The sequence below is a fragment of the Octopus bimaculoides genome, chromosome 25, assembly GCF_001194135.2.
Source record: "Octopus bimaculoides isolate UCB-OBI-ISO-001 chromosome 25, ASM119413v2, whole genome shotgun sequence".
Taxonomy (NCBI): domain Eukaryota; kingdom Metazoa; phylum Mollusca; class Cephalopoda; order Octopoda; family Octopodidae; genus Octopus; species Octopus bimaculoides.
In genome coordinates, this window is record NC_069005.1 from 5,310,944 (window position 1) to 5,313,152 (window position 2,209).

The window sequence follows — 2,209 nt, forward strand, 5'->3', positions numbered from 1 at the left end:
ATAATTCTATTTTGTTTCTTCCAGGTTTTCCAGCAATTGATCTCTACCAGAACCTGACAGAGGGCACCCTTGAGGGTTTTGACTCAACGCACGATTACTACTTGACCCCTGACCCGGTAAGTATTATATGTAGCTGTTTAACCCAGGGTCCACTCTGATCCAACAGACCTTATGATCACTTTTTCCAACCATGATCTTATAATCTTTTTTTTTTTTTTTTGTTATATTTTCATACCTGGTGTGTCGAGGATTGTCTCACTAATCCAATATCTCCTTCCTTTTTTGAAACAATAAGTGTGAGATTTGAGGTTGTTTTGTTGCCATTTCTAGCTGTTCAGCGGGCTGCATTGGAGCTTTCATGTTGCTCCATGACCTGTCTGCAGCTGGTCAGGCATCTATGCTGTTGCTGTTACGGCCAAGCTGTAGTGTGCCTGATCATAATGTGTGACTTGGTAACTTAATTAGTTAAGTTGTAGCTCCATGGGGCAGTGTGTTTCTTTTGAGAGTGACTTGTTGAGTAGCACATCACACTTGGCTGTTGTTAGGTCACATTCGGCTATTGTCGGGTCACACCCTTGGGCTTTTAAACTGGCCATATCAGGCCCAAATATTCTACATGCTTTGTGTTCTGGCTGGCCAGATCTGGCCTTTCACACTTATCCTACAATGTCATTCTAAAAGTAAATAACCACATTATATTGAAATCTTGAAGCTGTGAGATAATGCAAATATAGTTTTTAAAAATGTGAATAAATAAATATCACATTTGACAAAGAAATCTGAATACTAAAGGGTTAACCCGATACCTACACAAACTCACATACAATCATCATCATCATCATGTTAACATCGACTTTCCCATGTCTGCTGAATCAGATGGACTTTAGGCAAGGTGAGATTTTCCCATGGCCAAATGTGATTTTCATAAAAGGTAAAAACCTTGCCAAAACTGACTTCACCTGTCCTTGTGCCACGTAAGAAACACTAAGTCCACTCTGCTGGGTTGGTGTTAAGGAAAGGCATCCAGCTGTAAAAAAATCCTGCCAAAACAGTCGCAGAAATCTGGTGTAGGCTTCTGCCTGGCCAGCTCCTGTGAAACCTTCCCACTGATGCCAGCATGGAAGGTGGACATTAAACGATGACGATTAGAAGCAAAACATGCTTTCTGTCACTGTGATTGAATCACAAATTATTATTGTTCCTTTTACTGCAAAAGTCATATAAAACCACTCAAAATTTCATTCCGTATCTTAGCTGCAGAAAGTAGTTTTATATACCAATCTTTTATTGAGGAATGTCATGTTTGTAACCATTTTGTATTTAGATATGTCCAAGTTTATTGAAGCAACAAGACTTGCAGAAAATACCATTTACTGTTTGGCATTTAAACTAGCCGTTCTATGTTCAAATCAGCCAGGTCTGACCTGTCACACCTACCTTACAATGTCATTCTAAAAACATATATATATATATATAACCGCATCATTGAAATCTCAAAGCTACAAAGTTTGATATATGATTAATTCAAGACTATTTGAATAAATAAGCATTGTGTTTGACATAGTAACCCGAATGCTAAAGGGTCAAATCTAGAATAACCATGAAATTTAATTTCACGTTGTAACGGTTAATATCCCAAGTTCAAATCCTGGTGAGATTAGTTTGTGCCTTTCATTCCGTCTAGGGTCGGTTAAAGTCAAGTACTGGAGTCAATATGAATGCTGCCCCCATCATCATCATCATCATCATCATCACTCTCTTTCTTCAAGAAACTAATCTGTATTTTTCTCTATTCTATTCTCCGTCCGTCTCTTCGCAGGTTCTCCCATCGTACTCCATTAAACTCGAACCCTCTTTGAGTCCGAGCGACAATTGTTTAATGAACGAAACTTACAGGGAGCTGCTCATCGATCCTGTGATGCCACAATGTGTCAACCCCGTTGCTAATTGCCAGGATCATGGACCACACTTTATGAATGACAATTGTAGTGAAATCCTAAACCTTGATGAAATTAAACTGAATACGTCACCTAACAATGAAATCAGCTTGTCTAAATCAGGTAAGATTCCCAGCTACCTTGTTTCTATGTTTTCTTTGTAGTATGTGTTTATCTTTTTATTTGTTGTTGTTAGTAATAGTTTATTGTTGTATCATTGAACACTGTGCCTTTGGATACACACTCATATATCTTTAATTTTTTTTTTTTTT

General features: G+C 37.9%; 1 protein-coding gene across 1 annotated transcript in view; it reads left to right on the plus strand.

The window, feature by feature from the left end:
- The window catches only part of LOC106884060 (DNA-binding protein D-ETS-4), a 13,142-nt gene that overhangs the window by 5,284 nt on the left and 5,649 nt on the right, over positions 1-2,209 (plus strand). The window contains exons 2-3 of the mRNA XM_052976671.1: positions 25-116; positions 1,820-2,060. Of these exons, the coding sequence (XP_052832631.1) occupies positions 25-116; positions 1,820-2,060 (333 nt within the window). The remainder of the gene's footprint in view (positions 1-24; positions 117-1,819; positions 2,061-2,209) is intronic.